General features: G+C 44.2%; 2 protein-coding genes across 7 annotated transcripts in view; one reads left to right on the top strand and one right to left on the bottom strand.

Annotated features, from left to right (window-relative positions):
• baiap2a (BAR/IMD domain containing adaptor protein 2a) overlaps window positions 1-12,928 on the top strand; it is a 51,334-nt gene extending 38,406 nt beyond the window's left edge. The window contains exons 7-15 of one of the 5 annotated variants that reach the window (XM_070981356.1): window positions 1,480-1,632; window positions 4,232-4,474; window positions 5,360-5,591; window positions 6,137-6,338; window positions 6,426-6,494; window positions 6,577-6,730; window positions 6,962-6,999; window positions 10,824-10,866; window positions 11,385-11,662. In XM_070981356.1, the coding sequence (XP_070837457.1) occupies window positions 1,480-1,632; window positions 4,232-4,474; window positions 5,360-5,591; window positions 6,137-6,338; window positions 6,426-6,494; window positions 6,577-6,730; window positions 6,962-6,999; window positions 10,824-10,851 (1,119 nt within the window). In that variant the 3' untranslated portion in view covers window positions 10,852-10,866; window positions 11,385-11,662. Of the gene's footprint in view, window positions 1-1,479; window positions 1,633-4,231; window positions 4,475-5,359; window positions 5,592-6,136; window positions 6,339-6,425; window positions 6,495-6,576; window positions 6,731-6,961; window positions 7,000-8,604; window positions 10,062-10,823; window positions 10,867-11,384 lie in introns of those variants that run through there. The other 4 variants (XM_070981353.1, XM_070981354.1, XM_070981352.1 and 1 more) reach the window with 4 other exon arrangements.
• Window positions 12,929-13,037: 109 nt separating this feature from the next.
• The window catches only part of aatka (apoptosis-associated tyrosine kinase a), a 30,972-nt gene continuing 18,420 nt past the window's right edge, over window positions 13,038-25,589 (bottom strand). The window contains exons 1-12 of one of the 2 annotated variants that reach the window (XM_070981350.1): window positions 23,621-24,250; window positions 23,146-23,225; window positions 22,589-22,707; window positions 22,348-22,435; window positions 22,082-22,215; window positions 21,375-21,459; window positions 21,152-21,273; window positions 20,532-20,681; window positions 16,272-19,677; window positions 16,001-16,181; window positions 15,712-15,915; window positions 13,038-14,671 (exon numbers count right to left, since the gene is read on the bottom strand). In XM_070981350.1, coding sequence (XP_070837451.1) covers window positions 14,643-14,671; window positions 15,712-15,915; window positions 16,001-16,181; window positions 16,272-19,677; window positions 20,532-20,681; window positions 21,152-21,273; window positions 21,375-21,459; window positions 22,082-22,215; window positions 22,348-22,435; window positions 22,589-22,707; window positions 23,146-23,225; window positions 23,621-23,636 — 4,614 coding nt within the window. In that variant the 5' untranslated portion in view covers window positions 23,637-24,250 and the 3' untranslated portion in view covers window positions 13,038-14,642. Of the gene's footprint in view, window positions 14,672-15,711; window positions 15,916-16,000; window positions 16,182-16,271; window positions 19,678-20,531; window positions 20,682-21,151; window positions 21,274-21,374; window positions 21,460-22,081; window positions 22,216-22,347; window positions 22,436-22,588; window positions 22,708-23,145; window positions 23,226-23,620; window positions 24,251-25,589 lie in introns of those variants that run through there. The other variant, XM_070981349.1, reaches the window with a different exon arrangement.

The following is a 25,589-nucleotide window of genomic DNA, read 5'->3' as shown; positions in this document are numbered from 1 at the left end:
GGGGAAGTAGTGTGCTCTGGTGGTTACTAAATGAAATACATCTGCACCGTGTGGTTGCACCACAGGAACTTTCATTTGGCTGCAGGGAGGAACCCAACAAACTTCATTTGTCTTTTCATCAGTCTTTGTGGAATTTAATATGAAACTTTCGAAAATTTACTCCAATGAGAATGCAGAGCTTGAGATATAATCACACCACAGCACCAACAGCATGGATTATGATCATTTCTTTCCTGTGGCTCAAATGACAAAGTAACACAATTATCTACAAACTTGATGCAGTGGCTGTCTTTACAATTTCCTAATACGGAGGGCTATTGGAGTCATGTGTCAACAAACAATGTTGACATTTTTATCACCAAGCCAGCTTCTTTGTGTAACAGAAGAAAGGTGTATGTGTTGACACCGGTTTTGTGTGAGTAACATAGCCCATAACAACCCAGCCAATACTCCGAATAAGTTCAGTCTAGGTCAAATCATTAAATCTAGTAAATATAACACTCTCTTCTAGGTCAGTATTTGTCAGCAGATGTTGCAGTTTTAAAGCCATGAAACTGGACACAGCCGGCCTACTTTCAGAGTACAGTATTGAAACCTTTCAGCCAGCAACTCGGCAGTTCTTAAAATACAGTGCCTGACATGCGTATGCACACGCTCAGAAAAACACCTAAATGCCACTTCCTCTTCAAAATTGGACTCCCCGGAGCTCCTTCTCACCACTGTTGACCATGTTGTGTGTGTGTGTGTGTGTGTGTGTGTGTGTGTGGTGTGTGTGTGTGTGTGTTGTCAGTGAACTGGCTGAGACATTTCGCTCTTGACATTTCCCGTTTTTAGAGCGCTCACGCTAAGACAAACTGACAGCCCTGGATCTCCCTCCCTTTCTGTCGCCGTTGCTCACTCTTAGACGCACATTAGCGCACCTGTTATTTGTTACTATCCGATGTATAAAATGGATTAGTGGGTCTTTGTGAGCAGTGGGTCCTGTACACTGCGGGATTTTTAGGCATAATTGCCTTGCCTCGGTCGCACTCTGCAGGGAAAATATAACCACAGAAAGTTACTGAGTAAGGACCTTTCGTGGACGGCTATTACCGCTGAGGTGCACCTAACCTCTAATTGCTCCGGTGGAGCTGTGCAGTGATTGGCAGAACAATACTGTGCTGTATGTCTAAATGTGTGTAATTTTGGTGTTATTTTAAAAGGAAGTCCTTCGATGTTAGCTAGCTGTTTGGATACTTTCCTTGTCAGACCTTCTGTCCATCGGCCCTACCTACTAAATATGAGGGACGATGAAGGACTTGCAGTGCACCACTAACCAAAACGTCCCTCTCGCTGTCTCACTTGTAAAACCTGTAAAGGCAATAATTAGGCATATGAAACATAAGACAATATTCAGTGCACACATCACTGGCATGTTGTGATGCAAATCTGTAGATATTACACCTTGCCAAAGTGTGCATGTGTCGTTGTGCGTTGCAGTTTGTGGAGACCATCAGCAGTAAGCAGACTGAGCTGGACACCTTCATCGCTGAGGGATACAAGACGGCCTTGTCCGAGGAGCGCCGCAGGTACTGCTTCCTGGTGGACCGCCAATGTGCCGTGGCCAAAAACAGCAGCGCCTACCATGGCAAGGTAAGTCCAAGTGGCACTTGAAGATTCAAAAACACGTTTATTTTGCGATGAAAGAAGGATCAGGAGAGACATGAACACCATAGTTCCAGGAATTCATGGTTAACGTTATCATGAAGATGTACGTCATTTCGGCTACTCTAATGTTCAGTTCAGTCATAGTTGTTTGGCGACACCTGTGCTGGTGGTAAGAGCAAAATGCAATTTAGTGCTGCAGGTCACAGAATTCTGGAAACAGCAGAAGAATCAGGCAATCATTGGCCTTTTCCTTCATTCTGTGATGGACAATGCTGATATTATGCTGCACATGGCATGAGTCTACAGACAGTGACAGGAGTTGGTTACAGTGCAGAGATGTTGGAGGTGTGCAGCCTGTCGCCTGCAGCTCCATTACTTCCACTACTCCCTGCAACATTTCAACATTATCCACTGACAAACAATGACAAAAATCACTTGTCTTGTGACACAGACACAATTTTGATTAACGATTGTGGCGAGTGCATTGCATTTCTTAGTTTCAATTCTCAAGTATTTCTATATATCCATGACTAAATAGCTGAAAAAGCTGATGTTGAGAAAAAAACTAAAAACTCAGCTCATCTGCTTCATCGGGACAGTGAGTGCGGGTGTGGTTTGATTAGATTTGATTGACAATTATGGCAACTCAAGCAGGACGCCCACAACCGCCATTGTGTTTTAATTCAAATGTTGCTGAACTCTGATTGGCGCACAGAAGCACATTACATCATGTTTCTCCCTAAATGAGCCATGCCCAGTTATAATCAGGGAGAGGGAAAAGGACGAACAGGCAGAAATCGCTGTTCCTCTTCAAACTTGGGCCCAACATAGTGTTGATCGCTCATAGCAACAAGCTGATTGAGAAAATTGGCTTTTGGGGCCTTTAATAAAGGCTGAGTTTGTGGTCAGAATCAGTGTTTCCTTGAATAATTTGTTCAACCCTCAAATACTTTTTTGCAGTGGAACCTCAATAGCTAACGGGGCTCAGCCTGTTTTCAGTCCTTTTGATCTGTCAGCTAATCAGGAACAGATTTTCTTTCCAATATGTTCAGAAAGGGACGTGTGCAGAGCTCATTAGGTCAGTGTATGAAACCTAACTTATTCCCTTTGTGCTCTGGTGTTGACTCCCCGTGTGTCATCTCTGTTTTATTTGAAGCTCACCTGCTGCAGACCATTGTTCAGTGAAAAGAGCATACTAGATGTATAATTCAAAGTCACATTAGCTTCGACCGCTCATTGGGGCCTCTTCATTTTAAAAATTCATTAAGACTGTAGACAATGCCCAACTGACAGGCATATCTGAAGCTGTAATCCATCACTGCACCCTCGAGCGCCTGGCCACCTTTTTGTGTAGAGAGCTGCTTCGCTTGTTCGCTTCATAAAAGGCTTTAATGGGAGAAGGCATCAAAATGCTGAATGTACTGTAGAGGAAGATGGATTGAAATCACAGCTCAGTGTAACGAACAGGATAAGGGTTGTTTCTCACCCATATTGTTTACATCAGTGATTAGGGAATTTTATTACAGCTGCTTGCTATTTCCACATCGCTGTTGACATTTGAAGCAAAGAAACTTTAAATCCAAACAAACTCCCCCTATATCATTCCATCAGAGGTAATGGAGCGTTATTAACCAGGCTTTAGTCCTTTGTTTTTGCTTGTCTGTATGTCTACAAATGTATGCGTATCCATTACCCAACCACCTCATATTCTTGAGTAATGGAGTACATCAGTCTCATGGGATAACTGGTGGGTGTGAACTGCCAGCCTGAAGATGTGGCTGGAGGAGGACTGTGTGTGTGTGTGTGTGTGTGTGTGTGTGTGTGTGTGTGTGTGTGTGTGTGTGTGTGTGTGTGTGTGTGTGTGTGTGTGTGTGTGTGTGTGTGTGTGTGTGTGTGTGTGTGTGCGCGTGTGTGTGTGCGTGTGTGTGCGTGTGTGTGTGTGTGGACTGTGTTCCTTCCTGCTTCCTTTGTCAACATGGAGTCTAGTCATTAATCAGGATGGGGGCGTGCGTGGGAAGAGTTCACCTTCAGCAAACTGAAGAACCCTCTCCCAGAAGGTTCCTAGTGTGTGTGTGTGTGTGTGTGTGTGTGTGTGTGTGTGTGTGCGTGTGCGTGCGTGCGTGCGTGTGTGTGTGTGTGTGCGTGCGTGTGTGTGCGCGCGCGCACCTGAGAAACCGAGAAAGAGCTACGAATTAGCACCTCGAAAGGGACAAAACTGTCTGTGTTCTGCATGTGTGTGCGTGCATGTATGCTGTACAGTATGTGTTGCCTTTCCGTCTGCACGTTAAAGTCTGTTTCTGGGGTTGTTGGAAGAACAGCCGTGACCACAGGCTGTGAGCTGCTGAAGTGGGCAGCTCAGCTGTATGTCAGTCTGTCCCACATCCTCACCCACGCAGCACATTATCATAGCTGTGCAAAGGGCAGTGGTCAAGGGTACAGAGAGAGGTAAAACCGTCGAGAACCGAATGTTTTTCAAGGATAGGGAGGAACTATGAAAAGAAAGTGCTTAACTGGACTCTTTTCTCTGGTCAGACAGCAGCTACATCGATATCTCTGTTCTCTGATTTTTCCTGCCTCCTTCCAGGGCAAAGACCTTCTGACCCAGAAGATCCCAGTGTGGCAACAGGCTTGCTCAGACCCCAACAAGCTGCCAGAGAGGGCTATGCTCCTGGCCCAGCAGATGGGCTCTGCTGCCCTCGGGGGCACCAGCCCCCTGCATTCCTCCAAATCCAACCTGGTAATCTCGGACCCTATCCCCGGGGCCCAGCCTCTTCCTGTGCCTCCAGAGCTGGCTGTCTTCATGGGCAGTGGCCTGGGACACCCAGGGGTGAGTCTAGGAAATGATCTCTACTGTATTAATTTATGTTTCTATTTTAGTTTTTTTTACTTGGCCTAACCGTAATCACGAGCTACATCCTGTACAAAACCTCTCTTTTAACCTAACCCTTGATGTCCAAATGAAACTGGATTATTTGGCTTCTGTATCAGGACGAATTGAATTGCAGTGAATCAGGAAAGGCAGACAGAGTTCAGTGCTAGCCGCCATTCAGTCTCAGAGGATGACTTTCCTCCTTCAAGACCTTCATGAACTCTGTTTCCACAGTAGGCAGACGTGCCCCTTGTCTGTCCCCGGAACAAGGTCTGAGGTGACAGATGAGACATGTTGTGCTGTTGCAAAGTTGAATATTGATTGATGGATGTCATGATATTATTGGTTCAAACTGGTCAGTTCAAGCTTAGGTAAACACACATCATATTTTTTTTTGAGGAAGACAACGTGATTGGATTTTGACAGAAGACGGCTGACATGAAATTTATGGCTGTTTACACAGAAAGGGTTCTTGTTTTTGTTTAGAGAACTGACATAACTGTGAAGGAGGTTCTGTCTTAATGTCAGCTTGTCCATCTGTGGCCCTCCATAAAGATGCAAATCAGACAAACATCTCCCTCATCTCACTATAAAGATGGCCCTTAAGTTAATGAGCTGTTTAGAGGCTACATTTCATGCTGCACCACAGCTGACAGACTAGACTTAGATGAACTCTCACTAGACTTCATAGTTGACCCCAAAGTTATGATTGACCTTTTTTTAATCAAGATGTTGATCATGTCATCACTTTGGCTTAATTGAAATATTACATAAAGTAATTTCTAGTATAGCTATTTTCTTAATTTTCTGTTTTTAATCCATATATCCTCTTGTTTATTCCAGAGGCTGATGGGCCCTGATGGTATGTCCATGGTCAATGGGACAACAGGAGTCCATGGGGAAGAATATTGGACAGACGGAGGGACTATGTCCGTGTCCCAAGTCAGGCCTTCGTCCCCTCAGACCCAGGCGCAGGGCCAGTCCCAGGCTCAGCCCCAGAGACAGGTCAGCGATGTCTACTCCAACACCCTCCCTGTTCGCAGGCCCGCTCCCGCCAAGAACAAGAACCCTGTGGGTAAGATATCCGAGCGCTGCTGGAACTGAATGAGCAACAGGAGCACTGCGGCAAGAAAATCACAGGCAAAACATTCGATTGAGTCTCAAACCTATTTCTGTAATTTTGCGTAAAATTGTACAGAGGTCCAATCACAGTAAGTGACTTCTATGCTGAATTACAATGTTGGCTGTTGAGGTGGGAAGATTTAGACTCTGACTCGTAGTGGAGAAGGTAGAAGTGGCGACATACACTGAAAAGCAGTATTTATGAAAAATATAGGCATGAGATTGTTTTCATTTAACTCAAAAGCTCATTTTTTATGGTGATTACACCAGAGTATCAGTGAATCTGGCAGTGATATATGGATGTTAACAAATGCTGTTTAAGAGCACATTTAAGAACCTGCTAAATTTAGGACATCTGCCTGGCTGCTGACTGCCGAAAGAGACATAAATGTTATCCTTAGTGAGCGCTGCAGCCTCTAGTTATTCAGAGTTTGTGAGTCTCTGAACTCTTGGTGAACTTCATGTCACTGACCATCGTCTCTGTCTGCAACTCCTCAGGAGAGACACGGACCCTGCCCAGGTCCAGTTCCATGGCAGCAGGCCTGGAGAAGAACGGGCGCTCCCGTGTCCAGGCCATCTTCTCCCACGCTGCGGGTGACAACGGCACCCTGCTCAGCTTCTCTGAGGGAGATGTCATCACCTTGCTAGTGCCTGAAGCCCGCGATGGCTGGCACTATGGGGAGAACGAGAAGAACAAGATGTAAGTAATGGATTCATTTATTCTATTTTGCCTGAATCCAGACTGTGAGATTGGATGAATGTTTACCGAGGTCTTTGCCTTTCCCAGGCGTGGCTGGTTCCCATTCTCCTACACGCGTGTGCTGCCTGAGAGCGACAGTGAGAAGCTCAAAGTGAAGTACGTAGCGTTTTTTCTATCATAATCCGTGTGTCAACTTCATGAGCTCAAGTCTGAGGCCTTTGTTTTCCTCCCCTCCCAGCCTGCACCATGGGAAAAGTAGCAGCACAGGGAATTTGTTGGAGAATGATGGATCACTGCCCACACCTGACTATGGCCTGACCGCCCGGCTGCTGGCACAGAGCCTAGCACAGACCCGCCCACGCCCCTACAGCATGGCAGGCTTTGGCACACAGGTGGGTACCACTTAACACGTGTAGAATCCGTGAACAGCACATAAACACTTGTTACTCTTGCTCAGTTAATTTGTAGCCCCCGTCTGGTTTTGTCTTTTGTTGCATAATTGGATATGAGTAATCCTGCAGCAGCTGAAAAGGAGACTTCTGCTCGAGTTTCTGCTGCCACCTAGTGTTTGTATGCAGGTACAGCAGCCCACAAAGTAAGAAATATTACTTTTATCTTTTCAGCCTGCTATTGAGGATTATGACGGCCGCTTTGCCACAAGGTAAGTGCCTTTTCTGCCCTGCCCTGAGAGTAATGACTGATATGACTGCTGCTGTTGTAGCTTGTATAGTTTTGGAAATAGTGAGCTATCAGAGGAAGACAGGCATTTCAGCTACTACATGCTCTGACACTCGAGAGAGAGCAAGGCGACTGCTTCACATACACATTCAAAGCAGGTTTATAGCTGCAGTATGAGATAATTGACATGTAGAAAAGTTTGTATGCATGCTGTATTCTCCAAAATATCAACTGGTGGAGCCAGGCACAGCTGCAAAACAAGAAGCCAAAACACTGTGTCGTCGGCATGTTGCATAATCTTGTGTTTGTGCAAGATAGAAGTACGCTAACTGAAAAAAGTATTCTGTGACAGTTAGTGTAGTACAAACTCGAAACGGTTAATATGTAGCGTGAAATTAGGACAATGTCCAAGAGCTGTCTTCAAACAACCTGTTGTGTCTGAATAACAGTCCAAAACCCAAATATAGAATAACAGGAAACAGGGAAACAGGGAAAAAATTGATTTGACGGATACATTTTTTGGCCCATTAGCTAAAGAATCAATAGACGAATGGCTTCAGAAGTAGTTAGTAATACACAGCGGCGCAGCTCAAGCAATAGATTTGATGTATGCACAGTGTTTCCTTTGAATATTTCTTTACTGTGTCTTCTTTGTCCTTCCCTCTTTGCTCTCGCTTTATTTATTTAATGGCTCTTTAAAGTAACGAAGGCAGCGTAGCTGGGGTCAGTGTCCACAGTTTATCTCCAGAGTGCTCTTGGCCCAGTATATTAGCACTGTAATCCTATCAAGTCCTAGCTGACTCACCAGGGTTGTGAGAGGTTAGGGTTAGGAATTATGCTGTGCCTGTTTCTGTCCAATCAGGGAGTACATCGTTGTGTACATGTATATAAATGTGTGCGACTGTGACAGAGTGAGAGAAATGGCCTGGAGCGTACGTGGGCTCGTACTGCTGTTTGGTGGAGTACGTGTTGTGACAGAAGACATCATGCTGACTTCATCTCAGTCATCACCGCGTGTCAGCCTGGGGCTTTGGGCACCAGTGTCAAGCTGTTTTACGCACTCTTGTCTGCTCTGAATGTGTGTGTGTGTGTGTGTGTGTGTGTGTGTGTGTGTGTGTGTGTGTGTGTGTGTGTGTGTGTGTGTGTGTGTGTTTTTTTTTCTTCCTGTATCAGTAATTTGAGACAACATTGTCCCGCAGGGTGTATTCACCCCAACAGACTAATCTTAACACTACATCCCTCCAGCTAAGGAGATGACTTGATTTTCTCATCAACAGTAACTCCTGGGTTTTTTTGTCGACTTTTTACCGACGACCTTCCTCTAAAATGGCTCGATTTGAATATCCAACCAGCAAACATATCTCGATTTAAACAAAACAAAGTGTTGATGAGGGAATTGGAAGTCCAATCTTCCTGATCACGGCAGGTGTGTTTGGAGTTGTACCTGTAGGTGGGGCGACGTAGGTTTCCTGACCCCACCTACGCTTCTCCCAAACTCTACCGCGCCTCCTTGTGCCTGTCTTGTCTTTCTCCATTTCTCTCTGAGTGTGTCCGACCTGGCAAGCTTCCTTCTCTCTTTGTTCCACAGTGACAGTCCTGATGGCAAATTGATTTCGACTGTGTGAGAACAGACATACAGACAGACACAGACAGCTCCGGATAGCACAGGGGCCTCTTCCTCCCCATCTTTCCCTCCTCTTAGCCTCCCTCCTGTCCACTTATCTCCACCTCTCCTCCTCCTCTGCCTCCACACACACCCCTTCTCCAAGTGGAAGAGGCCAGTTTCATCCCTCCTTTCTGTCCTCTCTTCCTCCCCGGGTCCCTCCTTTCCTCCTTCCGTCCATCCTGGGTGCTGCTGCTGGTGGTGTCGGTGTGGACAGTAGCGGTTGGTGGGTGGAGGATTGCATTGAGCGGGAGAGCCAGAGCGGGGCCTACCTGCTCGGCATGCAGCGATATGGACTCTGAATACTCTATCTCTGATCACAGTCCACCATCACGGACTGATCTCTCAAGAGACTGCCTTTGCTACTGCTTGTCTTTCATGCATGTACATGGTTGTGTCATTTTGTCAAACTAAAGGACATGTTCATGTACTGTACAAGTGCCAAAAGACTTCAATGTCATTGTACTAAAGCCACCGGCTGAATGGCCTTTATAAGCACATGTGGGCCCAGTATTACCGAGTTCCCACCCAACACACACATGCTCAAAAAAAAAAAAAAAAAGCTTTGTTGAAAGTAAGGCTGTGCAGCAGCTTACTATGTTTCTGTTCTGAGAGATCCCGTAGGTCGCGCTGTGCTTCCTCGTGTCAGTGCTAAACTTGATTTTCCGTCCAGAGGGTGTGTGTCATATTTGCCTTACTTTGCTTCTTTTTTTTTTTTTCTCTATTAAACACATACTTTCTGTGCAATGAAGCAAATCTTCAAATTGAGCTTCAAGAATATACGGTATATATCTCTATATATATGAAATGTTTCCGTCAGTCCACCAAATTGCACTGTATTATGATCATTGCAGAAACATGTCTCCAGTCCCAATCGCAGCCCCACAGAAACTCTTTTTTTTTTCATTCTTGGCTTGACTTCCTGCCAGAATTGTCAGTTGAAATAAAATGCCTCACTCCAGTTTAACCTTCAGTTTGGTCTTTTTTCTGAAGCAGTCTGTTTGGAGGGGTCTTTGATCTTCTGTTGAGTATCCTCCATAACAGCTGTGAATTCATTTTAGGTTAAAAGACAACCACGGCTTTTGCGGCTCTCAGTGTTATTTATGATTGTATTCCCTGAGTGGCTATGTAGTTTTTGGTCTTTTCTTTAAAAAAAAAAAATAATTCAAAAAAAAAAAATTGTCCTTGTTTTAAAAAAAAGAAGAAAAAAAAGAACAAAATATTTCCAGAAACAGTGAGAAAGTACTGATTAGTTGAAGTGTTTATCTTATGCATGCTGTGGAGGGAAACCAGAAAAATGTGATACTGAAAATTGACCTTGAATGTATGGTGACTTTTTACAAAGGTATTCTAAATAAAACATATCTCTATATATTAATAAACAGTCTGGTCTGGCGAGAAATCTGTTCTGTCAGTGACAATGACGTTTTCGGTTTTGTTGAACATTTTCCTTGTTCCAAAGTTACGGCTTGAAACTGATTTTTTATTTTTTTATTTTTTCCTTCTCTTGAACGTTTCAATTCCTTTTTTTCAAAACCTCCACCCTTGTGTGAAACATTTCCAGCAGCATGCCGTTTCATCCTTCCCCCTCCCTCAGTTAACACCCACAGCATCTGTGCTTCTCTCTGTTGTCAGAAAAAAAATTGACTGTCAGTGTGTGTGTGTGTGTGTGTGTGTGTGTGTGTGTGTGTGTGTGTGTGTGTGTGTGTGTGTGTGTGTGTGTGTGTGTGTGTGTGTGTGTGTGTGTGTGTGTGTGTGTGTGTGTGTGTGTGTGTGTGTGTGTGTGTGGTGTACAGTATGTGTATTGTGAGTATCTGAACTCTGCCTGCCTGCTTTTATTTTAGGATGATAGACCTAATAATGCACACGTTTTAGCAGACACTACTTCAGAACACCTGCCTGTTGACTGCATTGCATCCACATCACAGAGCTAAGGATTTGACAGGGAGCGCACAGTGAACGGCATGTCGAGCATGAAGTGTGTACTTCTGTTTTCCATCCCTCATTTCAGTTACAGTTCTTATTATCCACTGACAGTATGTTCATCTTGCGCCAGACTAACCAGCAGTGTTGTTTCAAAATGTGACCCATGCATGATCTGAGAGATGAGCCATTCAAACCCAAAGGTTCTCTTTACCTTCCAGTTTGGGTCCAGAATTGTCCCGGTTCTGAGGGAACAGGACCTCCGTAAGTCACCAGCCTCCATCGCCTTTCAGCGAGCCAATCACTTTTCTCCTCCTCTCTATTACTGCCTGGTTCTCTCTGCTGTCATTGGCTGTCTGGCTGCAGTAGGATGCTGGGAATCACTGGTCTTTTCTGTCCTTTGGCCTCCGTGGACGTGGCAGCGTTTGAGTCTGTCCGTCCAGCAGGCCTTGGGTTGTAAAAGAATTACTTTTCTTTTCCCTTCTTTGTGTGTGTTTATCATAATATCATACAGAGAAGACACTAACCCTGCATGTGTGCACATTACAAGCTGTTTTTGTTCTTTTTTTTTTTTCAGATTTTACTAGAGTTTTCTCACTACATGCTTGCTAAAACTCACAGTAGATACTACTTTGCTCAGCTTATACTGTAAGAAACAAAACCGTAGGAAGGGTGATTTCTTTGGGAGTGGTTACATAGTTGACCGTGTGTCTCTCTTATTTGTGTCATCAGTTCAACCTAACTGTCGCTGTTCCTTGTCTCACCCCCTCCTCTCCCCACAGTGACCGTTCCTTGGAGGTCTACCTCCGGCCCACCTTCATTGATGACCGATCTGCACCCATCTTCTACTAGCAGTCCGCTGTCCCCTTTTGTCCACTAATGGGTTCTTTTGAAGGGGAGTAAGAAAAAGGCTAACATTGGCATGTTTCACTTGTTTGATGCTATCACAAGAGGGCCCAGAAGTGTGACATGGGGGGGTAAAATGTCACCTCAAGGAACATGTTGCACTACTAAGACTATAGTTTCCGTGGAAATTCACTCAGACAATTTCCGGTTAATCCTTGTGATGTTTTGCGAACGCTTCCACAGACACTGAATGTCTCAGCCTGAGCATTCGAGTGCAGGTGTGATAATAGATTTTATTAGTTATTTAGATCCCACCTGTTGTGGATAAGGTATGGCTAATAGGTTTTACTAGTGATGCCGTCACGTTATTATTTATCTGCACCTCTACTATGGGATTTCATTTGTTTTTTTTTTTCTTCAACACTATACACTGTAAATTTCATTTGAGGATTATTTCCATTACTGAGCAGTGAAGGCGCACTCTGCATTAGCTGTTTAAGTGAGGCTTGAGGGTGAATAGAAGATGGTCAGTGCATCACTGTAACATACACTGAGGACAAAGTGTAGATTGGATACTGCCACAGATAGCTAGAACTTGACAGTTGGTGAGTAAACTATAGATCTGCTTTTGTTAAGTGATAGAGTACTATATATTTACTAGTTGTGATACAGTGTACCCATATTTTCAATGTGGGAACTGTGCCTTCTCCTTTTTTTTAAAAACATATGCTTCATGCAGCATTGACCCAAACATCTGTAAACTGGTTTGAGGGCATATGCATCAGTTCAACTTGTATTTTTGATATTCCTAAAAATATAAGTTTAGTTTTGTTTGCTTGTAATCTTGAGGCTTTGGTTTGTTTTGCTTAGCGAGCCTCCAGTGCAGTGCAATTCCACCAAAATGATTCAAGAATACTTTGAATTGCTATTCTTTCCGTCTCTTTAAATTTCAGTAGTATCTAAACTGCCAGATAGCCGAGAGATGAAATACAGTGCATACATATTGGGTCTTTTTTATATTTAGCTTTGAGGGAGTGGTAGCTTATCAGATAAGGTACAGTATTATCATGGCTTGTGATCATTCATTCTCAGTATTATACACTCATCTGGGAGAAACGCTTGGAGCAGAGGCACTTATCTACAGGATGATGTGTGGGGAAAGTAGTGAACCTGTGTGTGATGGAAAAGCAATAATATGTATGATTGTGTGAATGAGTTAAATGCCTCTTAGACTGCAGTAAGTTAGAGTTCCATCATGAAAAGTCAGTTTTCCATGGATGAGTCCTTTACGCTGAGTGATATGATCAGGCTTTTATTACACAGCTCATTTGGGCCGCAAGCTTCAATTTTTTTTTTACTTTTATATAGCTTTCATTGTCCATTTCTCACTTTTGTCCCGGTTTGTATTATATCTGTACTGTACAGAAAGTGCATATAAATTATCTTGTCCAAAATAAACCTATTCATGGGCACAAACGTCATTCTTTTATGTGTTTTGTTGTTTCATGTTTTCATGTTTGTTTGGTGTGTTTTTTGGCAGAAATTGCACTTCTTTGACATCAATGCAGAAAATAAAACACAGACACACGAAGGGAAAAAAAAAGTATTTGGATTTATTTGTTTGGGATAGTACAATAGCAATGAGTGAGGGGAAAAATGGAAACAGCAATGTTGTTACTACCGGTGCACGGAACAGCCCACCTCACCTTCTCCAAAGGTGTCTGCCACTTTAGCCAATAGACTTTGTAATATCTCTTTGGCAAATTTGAGAGACTGTCATCCTGGATTGCATCTTTTCAAATCGTACAAAAATACTCGCGGAGTTTTCTCTTCTTGCAGAACTTAAAAAGCAAGTGAGAGGAAACAGAATTGGCACTTTGAGCTACAGAAGGATAGAGAGGGGGAGGGAGCTGTCGATACAGCAGTAGTAATTCAAGTCAAGCTACCTGCTACATGTTGATAAAACATTCATACAATATGTGAGATATGTCATATTTTGAATGTCTTTTTTTTTGTACACCTCAGACTTGGGCATTCAGCACACATGTAATAGAATACATCATGTATGAGAATGTGGACGATACGTAGACGTAGAAAAGATGCATAAAGATGGTAATGTCATTCAACATTTACGACAGGACAATGCTGAACTGTGTTGAAACACCTCTCTGTCCCTTTGGTGTCATTCTATTGCTGATGAAATGTAATATAAACAAAGCTAAAGTGACACAAAGTAAAGTGGACCTGTAGCTGGCGCTGTGGACACAATAGGAACCTCACATGTTTAGATATTTCATTCCAGGATGGGGAGATGTAGAGCAACAGAGCCATCACTTCTAGAAATAAAGACCCAATTTGGCTAATACAAAGTGCTTCAGACAGATAGGGTGGAGACATATATTGTAGGTCATCATTAACTGGAGTGAGTGGTGGTGATAATTAAGGGGTGACAACACCTGTTATGTTGCCATAAACATAGCACACTGCACCCCACCATAAATATGATTTGGATGTGATCTTGATTAAGGGACAAAATAAGTTTCAGCACCTCCATCTTCAAACACCACCACCACCCACGGCTGTTAAAAAGTCATATTTTGTGTCTGGAACTCCACCACCACTTCTTATGCGAAGTGTTGTTCTCTAGCTCTGACTATGAGAGCTGTAACAGTCTTTAAAAAAAGCCAGATCAATAGTAAGCAGATGGACCAAGGCAGCCAATGAGAGGAGCAGCTATGACGCCTGTCATTTCACTATTTTTTCTCCTTTTATTCTATTAATTTTCTGTTTAAATTCACAATTGTAATGACCCGTGAGGTCACCGACAGAAACCGATGCTGCATTGAGCAAATAAGTTATTGTCATATTCTGTATGTTAAAACTAATATACTGATGACTTCTATTTCTGCAAACAATGTGATCTGATTTTGTATCCACTCTCTGGTTTGTCTCAGTCAGGTTGCCATACCTGCAGCTATAACACTTTCTTCATAAAATTAAAAAACAAAAGTGTGCAAATCATTGAGGGTCTTTCACTATAACATGAGGCACTGTCTCATAAAGGGTCACCAGGGTCAGATGCCCCAAATGTTGATAAAAATAAAACTCTGTAAAACATCTAGATATAATAATGCTGCTTTTCTGTGTCGAGAAGGACCGAGACTCATCCTCCTCCAGTCAGGACCGGGGGGCTCTTAATCTTTTGGACTGTCTTCGCTGTGCCCTGTTGGAAGATTGATGGGAAATTACTATCACAGCTTTCATTGTAAGAGACTGATCAAACAGCTTAAAGTGATACTCCACCCAAAATCTACTTTTTGTGTGTAATACTTACCTGCCCGTGAGCTTGAAAAGTAGTTTTTAAAGATTAGCAGTTTTGTCCCCCAGAGAGAAAATTTGTTTTGGAGACATTTTAAAAGGTGACGAGTTTGCACAGCAAAAGAAATGTCATAAGAACAGAGTGCTGCAGGAATGAGTCCATAAATCCAGAAATGGGTGATGCTCACCTACAGTACCTAACTCTGTCATCCCTGCAGCTCTCTATTCATTGACTTCTTCACTCCCCATCTTTACATATTGTTTGCATGCTGCAAACTCTCAAATGTTTATCAAAATACCTCTCACTACACTGTGTTTGAAACTCACTCACAAGCTTCCATCAGAGGTTTGGTATGTTTTACTAAAAAGTTTGTTGGTGGAGTATCACTAAGACATTACGTGCTCCAAATATTAGACCAGCTTTGAACTGCAACTGAAATCATATTCAGTCATCCCCTTTTTTGCAGTCAAAAATAATGTCAGTGTTATTTTAAATTTGTTATCAATCTGCTTGCTTGTTCAATAAGTAAAGTGCATGACGGGGCATATATTGATGTTTGAAAGTTAAATTATGAGGGGACTTAAGCAGGAAAGTTAATGTGGAAGTCTTTGTTGTAGCAGGCTGCTGTCAGGCTGTTAGTGTGACCGTCTACTCTGCTTTTGATAGAATGCTCACATTTCTGCATCTGCTTCACACAAACATGGTTTAAAATGAAACCATCTCATTAGCCATTTGGAAACAACTTCTCTGTCTGTGTAGGCAGCTAAACCAAAAGAATTAATATTTAAATCTCTCCCATCTGGTTTCTGAGATGTTATTAAAGGAGAACGCAGGGCAGTGGAGAAAAACAAAACAAAACCAAAAAACATGTTTAAATCACATTTCAAGATAAATTAACATTATACCACAGTCCATACTGTGTGTGAAAGACCGTTAATACAGACCTGTTGCTGAGCCCACGTGGGGGTCGGAGACATGTGTGATAGAGAATCGTGAGACCATAAAACGGTTAAGTGCTACAGCTGCAGGTTTAGGAGCCTCAGGACTGTTGGAGGTGGATGTGGGTGAGGACCGGGGCTCAGGGATGGTGTCAGGTGAGGACGGGCGGGGCTCAAACGAGAGGTCATCTTTCCATTCACAGCCCCCACCTGAATATACACAGACACGATTAGTTTTCGTGGACGATCAGCTGGAATTACTCCGTGTAGCAGCGTATATCCTTGACAAACCCACCCTCTTCTGAGTTGTTCCCATCTGTTTCTTCAGAAACACAGAATGTTTCACAGGATTGAGCTTCAAGTTCAGGGTCAGGTTGCAGCTGTTGGTCAGAGGTTTTCTCCTCTGAGGATTCCTGCTCACTGGACTCTGTTCCTAAGGAGAAGGCGTAGTCAGCCAGCTCTCCCGTGGGGCTCTCCTGGAAGTCATGAACAAAAATATTCCCCACATACTCTCAAGCAATAATCTAATCAACAGACAATACACGTGACCTATGAATGTGTCATACCTGGTCAAAAAGGAACACCGTAACATCATCAAAGAAGGACACGGCTTTTTTCTTCCTTTCCAGCTCGTCACAGAAGGACTGGGTGAGCAGGGTGGGCATCTTCAGGAGGCTGCGGAGGTGTCTAGCCCTGCTGCAGTCGCTTACGACCACTGGCACTGCAGTGAAATCCTCCTCGCTCTCCTCGCTGTCTTCATCTTGAATGTTGTAGGTCCTCAACTCTTCATCAGACTCACTGTCATCTGAGTCATCTTCATCCTCCGCCTCCTCCAGCGGAGCTCTCACTTCTTCTCCGCACAGCTCCAACAATGACGAGGAAGAGGACAGGTCAACAGGACCGTTGGATTCTTCACATAAACTGTCCTGTGAGTCACATTCCTCTGCATCTATATCCTCAAAATCTTCCTCATTTATTCTCACCGCCTCCCTTCTGTCCTCTGCTTCTTCCTTGACATGATTGAATTCGGGCAGCTCTTCCTCCTCTGTGGACCCATCACTGTTTTCATTTTCTTTGGGGGCCTCATCTCTGTAGTCAGTTATGGTGGAGTCAGAATGCAAAGACTGGACAGGGGAGCAATCTTCTGCTCCCCTGTTCCCCTCCTCATGGTTTCCTGAGGCCTCCTGGACAGTGGAAGAGGGTACAGACCCAATGGAGGAGCCTAGCTCTGAGGAAGGCTCCTCTCCTGAGTGCTCTGTTTCCAACCCAAGATCATCATCAGCAGGAGCAGACTCTTTGGTCAGGCAGCCGCCCATCTGAGGAGGGAAGGGTGACAGCATGGACAACCCAGGAGTGGGAAGGGGATGGGGTGAACTAGGGTCAGCCTCTGAGAGATTGACCAAAACACAACTTTTGATGTGTCTCAGATTTGTTAAGTGATCTTCATTGTTGAACTGCCTTTTGACAGAATCATCATCTCTGATACAACTCAATTTCTCAGCAGTGACGTTGCTTGAACCTGCATAGAATTTGCTGCCTTCCTCTTGAGGGCTCCTCTCATTTTCAGCATCATAGTCAGAGAAATAGGCCGAGTCCCTGTATGGGTTTTTTTCAGTCAGGCCCTTTAACTGCATCTCTGAGGTGCTTGTGGAAGTGCAGACCCCTTGGCCTAAACCCACCTGCAGAACTAGTTCAGGCTCTCCACCCAGCCTCGGGCTCCTCTCACCAACTCCAAGCTCTTTGAAGATAAACTCTGGAGATTCGTTATTCTCTGTGTCATAGCCGCTGTCCAAGGATTTTGGTAGGACAGGGATATTGAAGGGATCCGGACTGAAGGCCTGATCACAGGTGCTTGCCATTGATGAGGACAGGTTAATGGTGTCTACAGAATCAGGAATTCTCTCTGGATTCTTCAGTGGGCTCAGCTCTTCCTCCTCTACCTCAGCATAGTCCAGGTTGAAGTCTGCAAAGATCCCTGACGTTATATCTGTGATGTCCTCGTCATCATCCTCACTGTAGTCACCGAGCTCAACCAGGCTAATGCTGGAGTTTCTGACCCCCACTCCACTGTCCAATGCACTGCTGCTTTCTGATGTCTCAGGATAGTTTAGCCTCTTGTCCCCCAGACCAACAGAGATTCCTGCTGAAACCCCCTCCCAGATGTTACCTCTCTGCTTGACACACAAGGCTCCTGTTTGACCAGTCTGAGGCTCCTTGAAAGAGGATGGGGACTTTATATAGCTTGCCTCAGGTATCATCTTAGGCTCAGAGTACAGTCTCTCTCCATTAAGCAACAATTGCTTTTCATATGTTCCCTCTATTTTCCCATCCTCTGTACCTCTGACATTAATACTTGAGCTGGTAAGAGAATCAATACTTCTTAGATTTTCTGCAGTTAAGTTCCTTTCTCCTTGAGTGACAGATTCATCTCTTTCTTTATGATATAAGTGAATGTATGAATCTATTTCAGTGGGCGTGCTAGCAGTGTTACAACCAGAGTCTCCTCCTTCCACCTCCAAGGTACCACAAGACCTGGAGCTGTGGAAAGTTCTGGTGGTGGCCTTGGTTAAAGACCATAATTCTGTTGTGTTAGAGTGATTGGTATATTGAAGGTCCAGATAGCTGTCATGCCCACTGCCTGTATGCCTGCTGTCAAAGCTCAGGCTATTATTGTTTGCTGAATGGTTTGATGTCCAGTTAGTGGCCTCTCCTTCAGAGAAAAGGTCATCCTCAATGTCTTCACTACCCCGCTGGCCCACCAACAGCCCGTCATCTGTTCCTACATCAATGCTAATGTGGTTAACAATGGGTAGTGTCTTTCTGAGGGGACCCATCATATTATGGCAGCTTTCATTAATCGTACTACGACCTGTGCTCGCTTCAAGGTAGGGATCGCAGAACCCTAAGCTGGGGCTGCTCACTGCTTGTGACAAACTGCGTGGGTTTTCTAAATGCCCCACTGGATGGACAAGGCTTGTTTTGGACTCTGGAGAAGTTTCCAGTTCAGACAGAGATGACTGGTGGTGTGTCTTGTATGCTGATGACTGTTCAGAGTAGACTGTGTCATCATGACTGGATGAGAAGCAGTTGTGGGGATGGCCTAACTTTACAGGACTGGTGCTGGATGCCCGTCTTAGCAGTGGCTCCATGGTGAGTTGGACAGTGGGGCTTGAATCAGAGTCATAGGCAGTAGACTTGGTGTTGTCAGCAGTTGCCCAGTAAGCACTTGGCTGTGCCATGGATGAACCAGTCCGACTCTCAGAGGACAGCCTGCTGCTGCTGGCCTCCAATCCTGGGCTGTAGTCCACCAAAGAGTCATCCAGGTTAATGTTACACTCTACTGGTTCCTCTATCCGAATGTAGTACTCACTGCTGACAGAGGGGCTGTGGGCACTCAATACTGGGACCACACCTGGATGTTCAGGTTCATAGTAGGATGGGGATGTGCCTGAGGTCAGACTGTCAGTCTTGCAGCCCCCAGAGGTGCTTGCTTTACTTGAATAGTAGATATCCTGGTAATGTGGGTTCCCTTGGCCCAGTGGCCCACTGGTAGAGGAGGAACAATATGGCTGCTCAGCTCTGGCTTGCTCCCATTTGTACTCAAAGTTGAGACCATGGCTGGTCTCTGTGACGGTGAGTAGGTCATCCCCTGTGTCAGAGTGAAAGCTGTCAGAGAAGTGCTCCAGGAGGGGGAAGGAGGATGAGGCAGAGGAGGCCAGCTCCACTGTCTGAGTTTGTTCTGCATTGGGCTCGTCAGCAGAGGCAGGTGTTGGGGTCAAGACTAGGGCTGTGGCTGTTGCTGTGTGGGAGGTGCTACCAAGCAGGTTGGGTCTCAAGGCATTCCAGCGTTGTTCGAAGTCTTCCTCAGCCTCACTGGAGCCTTTGGCACACAAGTAAGTGACCAGAAGGTGTACTTCCTCACTGCTGGGTCTCAGCTCTGGCTGCAGCCAGCAGAACTGCATCACCTCATACCTGGACAGAAATGACAGAAAGAGAAGAAAAGAAAAGAAAAGAAAAGAAAAGAAAAGAAAAGAAAAGAAAAGAAAAGAAAAGAAAAGAAAAGAAAAGAAAAGAAGCACAAGAGATTACAAGTCACAAGTTCTCTGTGGTACTTTTCTTATGTTGGCAAATGAGTTACCTCAGAAGAACTTAATATCTTAAGAATATTTTTTTGATTTTTTTACACAAGGAGACAAAGTCAAAGAATTGATTCCAGAAAAACAGCAAAGCAAAATAAAGGAAAACTTTTGAAGTCAGCACTTTCTAGCAGCACCTAGTACTTTTTTCTTGACACAAGTCAAAGACCTATATAATATATGAAGGAGGTGCAGTGCAGATGCTGACATGGTTAGAAGATGTTTACATCCCTCCTTCTGTGTGTGTGTGTGTGTGTGTGTGTGTGTGTGTGTGTGTGTTGCTCCTCAGTGTTGGTACCAAGCACATTTAATTTAGCGAGGAACAATTCTGAAAAACAAATAAATAAAAACGATATTTGGCTGCCTTCCCGGGAAAAGATGAATGAGGTGATTCAACTCCGGCCGATGCCAAGGGGATCATAAAGAATAGGGAAAATATTGATCATCTGCCCTTGCTAGCAAAGAGAAATACTGCTACAGTGGACTGGTGCACCATCAAAGCAGAATGCGATTTTAAAAACAGGACACGCTGACTTGTAGGAAATTAATTGGTCAGTGAGCCCTGGGGGTTTAGTAATGTCTAAAATTTACCTTATGTGGTATCAACATATATAACACTCTGAGTGTCAGTCTGTGCATGGCATGTGCAGCATGTCTGCCCGAGTGTGTGGGCATGTAAGTGTGTCTCACCAGCGCTCAACCATTGGGAATTGGAGCTGAGGTTTGGGCAGTTTGAGCTGCTGTTCCTTCACAGCATATGTCAGCACCTGTCTGTCAGAGTAGTGTCTGTACGGCTGGTTTCCCAGCTCAAACAGCTCCCACACAGTCACCCCCAGCGACCTGGAACAGGCACAGAAATCATTAACTGTGTTCACCGCTCATATCTCAGACAAGGCCATGTTCCAAAGAGGCCGTTCATTTCATACTGAAAACTTTCTTTATGTCATATATATTTTTGCTGTACAGATATTTCCTAAAACGTATCTCAATAAAAACAGAGGAGAGCACAGGAAAACATAACATGTTTCTTCATGAATATGAGATAAAACTAAATCCATTCATGTTGCTGTACATGTTAGGAGTTTTAAATGCATCACACATCAAACATAAAAGAAAAAAAAAGTCAAAACCTGTGCATACAAAGTAAGAGCAATAGTCTGCATTAGTTCAAAGATCATTCCCATTTTTATATATAATATAATATAATATAATATAATATAATATAATATAATATAATATAATATAATATAATATAATATAATATAATATAATATAATATAATTCCTGTTTATCACTTTTTAATATCTCACCAAATGTTGCTGGATTTTGTTTGGTCCACGACCAGCAGGTTTCCATGAACCTCGTCTATAAGCTCAGGTGCAATCCAGCGCAGAGGCACCCAAATCTGGTCTTGTGTTACATAGTAGTCATCCTGTAGTACAACAACAACATTAAACATGTTTGAGTACTGATCGGGCAAATAGGTTAAAAGCACTCAATCAAAATAATGACTTTATCAAACGACAGTCTGACCTTGTATCGGCTGTGAGAGAGCCCATAATCTCCGATCTTAACTGACATTTCTGAAGTTAGCAGGCAGTTTCGCAAGGCCAGGTCACTGTCAAGACAAAGTAAACTGTCATCTAGTGAAGTACTGAGCTGCATAAACATACATGACCAAACCACACAGTTTGAGTATCAGATGCTTAAAATGGTTAAAAATACTTAAGATTTGAAACCAAGTTTTCAGGGGTTTTACAGTATTGCTGGAAGTTTTAAGACTTACTGTAGGAGTTTTTAGCACTGTTACAGTATAGTCAGTGTGTTAGGCTCATTATGGGTAATACTTGCTGTCAATGAATGTGTCTCACTGCCTTGTGATTATCCTATGTAGCCACAGCATTGATTAAAGAATATATATATATATAGTTTCATGTACTGTTTCTTTTCACCTGATCACATAAAGACACAGACTAAGCTTAGTCGCATTGTTCAGTCTCACCTCCTTCACAAACAGGGAGCTCTTTCGCCTGGCAGCCACTGATTGGTTGCGAGATGGGTTCGCCCCCGGCAACAAAATCACTGATGCTGGAGTTTGTGTCAACTACTCAGGCAGCACCAGGATGTTGTTGCAGAGAGAGACCAGCAGGGGGCGCACAGAACATTCAGTTGGATTCTTCCTTTCTAGAGCATTAATATTGATGACGGTAAATAGAGCTGAACTGACTGATATACTGCACCTGTGTATAAAGTTGTATTTGTGGAGGTGCAGAAGCCCTGAGGCAATGTCACAAGCCATTCGCTGGAGGATCAAGGGGTCAGGCGTCTCAGAGTCAGCCACCCGACAACTGCGCAGGTAGCTCTTCAGGTCGCCCTGAGAGGAGAGAGGAAATGAGGTTGCTCTACTGTTTATGAATAATCCAAACAGGAATTCACAAAAAAGGGAATAATAAGGTAGGTGGGAAGGACTGAATTAACAGAATTTCATCATTAATGTGCATCTCACCAGAGGGCAAAACTCCATGACCAGCAGATAAGGAGTGACCTCTGAGCACTGTGCCAGGCACTGCAGGAGGGCAGGGTGCTGGAGCGTTCTGGTAGAGGAAACAGGATTTGAGCAGGTATGAATGCACAAAGACCACATGTACAACAAATAATCAAATCATTTATTTACGTTGTTTATCACTAGGTGGTGCTTTTCATGGGCTGAACGTGCTGTGTGATCTATCATGTTTCAGTGAACTGACCGGTATGGCTGCACCTCCTCCAGGAACTGCATCTGATCCTGGACACTGGCACTGGCCTTGAGCTCTTTTACCACCACCTGAGTGGTGCTGAGGCCTGCGTTGACCTCGCCCAGCAGAACCTGAGAGGTATACATAAGAGGAAGAGCAAAAACTCCAGGAATGTAGTGCATAGTTTACTACGAATGGCGTCAACATGCAGATATAAACTGAGAATGTGTGAGGAAAAAAAACGGAGAAGGGTGTGTGAGCAAACCTAGCAGCGTGTACTGCACAGTAAATTGTGAGGAATTTACTGTGACTGTGAATTTCAACTCCTCTCCCATGGAATCAACACGCTGACACAAGTGCCAAAAAATTAGCCTTGCTAGCATGAGATCATCATCACATTACCCTCGCATGCCACACAGAGGAGAAACACATAGGGGTACAGTTAGTACATTAAGGACAGATGCAGTTGAAACAGTTAAAGCAAGTAATGAGTACACAGGTGGTGTCTCTGGACCCAGAAAATGTGTGTGATTGGGTGTATGTTTTAAGAACAAAAAAGCTTGTTTTACCTTGCCAAACCAGCCATGTCCAATCTCCTTTAGATACAGCAGACTATGGCGGCCAAGGTCTGATGATTTCAGCAGCTGGACTGGAAAGTGCGGTAACAAAGACATGAGATTACATCTTTTAGACAGGAAAAAAAAGTGTTATAGTTGGAAAGAATTGATGAAGAGGAAAGAAACAACAGAGATTTCTGAAAAGAAAGGTTTTCAACATTATAAGCAAAGTAAATGAAAGAAAAAGCAAAAGCACCAAAAGCATCACACACAGAGTTAAGAAGAGGAAACAAACAGAAACTCCTCTCAGCCAAACAATGAATGGACTTTTCCTCAATAAAAAGCTGCATCAGCTAAAGAGGACACACTGCCTGAAGGCAACAAAACCCATCTTCCCAGCTGGAAGTATCTATAAGTACAAGGAAGCTTATTGCCATCACACTCAAATTCATTAAAGAGAACTTAAATCCTGTGTATATTCAAATACCTCCATGGATCCTCATATTTCAACAATGGAGATGATGATGGTGAGTAGAAAGACGATGCTGACGGAGCAGTGGAGCGGCCAGCCACTCTGAGCACCGTGACAGGGACTGAGTCCGATTTCCAGGCAGGGATGAAGTACCGGTTCAGAGTGTGAGAACCAAGAGCCCGTGGCCCCAGCCCTAACCCCAGGCATCTTAGCCTCATTGTGTGTATGTGAGAACGAGCCCACGGTCGCAGTGTGTGTGTGAGAGCCTCGGCAGGATTTAACCCTCCGAGCCCTCGTGCAGCTGAACAAGCTCGCCACGCCGCCTCTCCCCGTCTGCACCGCGCTCATCCTCCAACTGGGACACACACAAACACACATACTGTCCTCGTCTAGGGCTCTCCAGCTGTCGAGCAAACACAGAAATCCTTGGTTCCTATACAGACCGCTTTTAAATCTACAGTAAACTGAGCGGGAACTCTACAGGAAACTTCTCACGGCTTCGAGTCAGTGGAGCAATCTGCTGATGGTTCTTCGCAGGAGTTCTGAGGAGGATTTCTGCCCTGGCCGCTGAGATTTTCTGGTCATGTATCACGCCTGATGTGACCGTCACGCATGTTGGTAGTGTGCCGTTTGACGCGCCAGCTCTGTCTGCAGCTTCAAGACACCCAGTAGTGACATAAGGCCCACATAATGCCCCCCCTGTCACCCAGGACAGCAACATTCCTCAGCCAAACAGGACACAAACACTGCTCTGTCCGATGCAGAAAAGACCTCTGTCATACACACTCACCACCCCTATCTCAAGCCTCCCCTCCCCGCTCTTAGGTCCTGGTACATGCCACCACCCTTCCCCTGTCTCTCCTCATTCTGGCACAGACGCCTCACTGTATTCTGCCCATAATGCCAGTCCTCCACTGGTGCGTTCCACGGACGTTTCAGCCCGGCCTTCTGCTCACCCACTGCCCAGCCGGCCTAAATCAGGGCCATTGTTTGGCTCGCTCACTCACACGCTCACGCTGCGTCTCCTGGTACCCAGTGCACCAAACACACACTCATCTGCAGACACACACAAGGCCCATTCTCCTCTGGATGATAACAGACCCACACTTCTCCACCCCAAAACCCTTCCCGAGCCTCCACCACCCCGCCCTGATGGAGAGAGGAAGAGAAATTAAGAAGTGGTATTATTCCAAATGTGGAATGTGTGAGCGTGAGTGTGCATTCCCATCCCACTCATGGCATTCCCAGAGAAGATGGTGGAATGATAGGCACACAATCGCTTCACACACACGCACACACACACACACACACACACACACACACACACACACACACACACACACACACACACACACACACACACACACACACACACTCACTTTGATGCATCGAGCCTCTGTGGTGGGTTTGAAAGCTTTACATGACCTCTTGAATAAAAGATTAGAGCAACAAGTGAAAAGGAGGACTGTCAGATCAATGGCTAACGTTGTACTGCGTGTTCACACAGATGTATAAGTGATGCTTGGCTCGTATAGAAAGCACCATTCACGGTTAGAGTATAAGCTATATAACAGTATAACAAGTATAGCAGTATATAACTGGTGTTTTTGTTGAACATGCAGTTACTAGGTTAATTTTCATTGAGTGTATGTCAGCGTGCGGGAGGATAATTTATGACGTGCATGATGTTAGTGTGTAAGGAGGAGTCTGTTCACTTCTTGACCTGTAGCGTATTGATGTAATATAAGATTAATCCATTTTCAGTCAGTCTTTTCAAATGACACATTCCCAACACGTCCAAAGTATATACAGTACATACACATAAAGAGGTTCATACAATAACAGAACATGTTTTACTGTCTTTACATAAAAAAGAAGGAATGAGTAAGGGACCATTCTCTCTCTGACTTAGTGAAAGGAGATATTCTCCCTTTTTCACGATCTCGTCTCCTTTTGCTGTTTATCCATTCCTCGCCCTGCAACA

The sequence above is a fragment of the Chaetodon trifascialis genome, chromosome 15 (assembly GCF_039877785.1).
Source record: "Chaetodon trifascialis isolate fChaTrf1 chromosome 15, fChaTrf1.hap1, whole genome shotgun sequence".
Taxonomy (NCBI): domain Eukaryota; kingdom Metazoa; phylum Chordata; class Actinopteri; order Chaetodontiformes; family Chaetodontidae; genus Chaetodon; species Chaetodon trifascialis.
This window is presented reverse-complemented; position numbering and strand designations above follow the sequence as displayed.